At 34.3% G+C, this 1,295-nt stretch overlaps 1 protein-coding gene across 1 annotated transcript; it reads right to left on the bottom strand.

Annotated features, from left to right (window-relative positions):
* LOC145323285 (uncharacterized) lies at nt 1-919 on the bottom strand. Its single transcript, XM_080165712.1, has one exon. The coding sequence runs from the start codon at nt 899-901 to the stop codon at nt 125-127; it is 777 nt and encodes a 258-aa protein (XP_080021838.1). The 5' UTR covers nt 902-919; the 3' UTR covers nt 1-124.
* Between the last annotated feature and the right edge of the window lie 376 nt (nt 920-1,295).

Below are 1,295 nucleotides of genomic sequence, written 5' to 3'. Positions count from 1 at the left end.
TTTCATTGGAAGTATAAAATTTATTATGGTCATACATAAAAACATACATAATTTAATAAAAATAATGACTAGAAATCACATTTTTTAATAATTTAAAAGTAACGCAGCTACTCTAATGTAAGATTTACTGCAGATCATATTCCAGCATAGTAGCTAACCGTCTAATATAGTCCTGAGCCAAAAGCAAGGACTCGAACTTTGATAAATCCTTGTTTTTATCCAAACCAGGCAGAACGCGCTTTAGCCTACAAAAGGCAGAATTTATCTTATTCATCCGTTTTCGTTCGCGCATATTGGCGGCGATACGGCGGGCTTGCAGGATTTCCAACGGCGGGATTTTTGGTGTCTTACTGCTGGTTGATCTCGGCGATGGTGAACTCTGGGGTGATGGAATAGCTTGGCTTGTTTTTGTGTTAACATTAAGGAAATTTTGTTTTGTTGGAGGAGAATTTTCTTTGTCTGATTCGGAATTACTTGAATTAATCCCCCATTCGAAGGAACTAGTGTTTGCTGGAGATACATTAGAAAATGCGGGAGATGCTTGGTTTGATGTCACAAATGTCGGTGTCATGGAGGATTGATAATAATTTAATTCTGCTGTAGAAATCACTGTTTGTTGTACCATTGGAGACATTTGTCCTTGGTTATATTCATTAGAATTATAACTATTTTGTGTATTTTCATAGTTAATAAAATTATCATACAGATTTTGTCCATTCTGCATCATATCTGGGCTGCATGGAGGACTCGAAATAGCACTATCTGGTGATACTAAACATGCTGCTGTGCTTGTATTGTCATAGCATGCTGGATTAAACATATTACTACTCTGATATTGATGGCAGGAAGGCAGAGAAGCATTCTCAAAGAAAACATTATTGTAGTACTGAGTAAGATCCATGGTTGGTTGTTTACTCTGACCGCTTGTGTGAATGGTTATGCGCGCGCTTAGACGTGCAACTCGAAACTGACGGTCAACCCTTGGTTGACCGAGGTTTATATCAGTGCACGAATTTTTTCACTTCCCATGGAGCTCGTTATGTTGAGCTGGCTTTTTCATGTGAACATCAAAAATGTTTTATTGTGTTTCATGTTAAAGAGTTTTTAAAATCATTTTCTTAATTTTAAGAAAATAATGAAATAAGATTCAAAAAATTACATGAAAAATAAATGTTTTTTATGTTTCATTAAAGTTTCCGAAGATTTTAATTTTTTTTCTTATTTTGAAAAAATAGGTAATCAGAGTTAGCTTTAAAAAATAAGATACGAAAAAAATTGTTAAAAACAAAAACTTA

Source organism: Acartia tonsa, chromosome 6 (genome assembly GCF_053477335.1).
Source record: "Acartia tonsa isolate MP-2025a chromosome 6, ASM5347733v1, whole genome shotgun sequence".
NCBI classification, from domain to species: Eukaryota; Metazoa; Arthropoda; class Copepoda; order Calanoida; family Acartiidae; genus Acartia; species Acartia tonsa.
The sequence above is the reverse complement of the archived record's forward strand: the minus strand, read 5'-3'. Positions and strand labels throughout refer to the sequence as shown.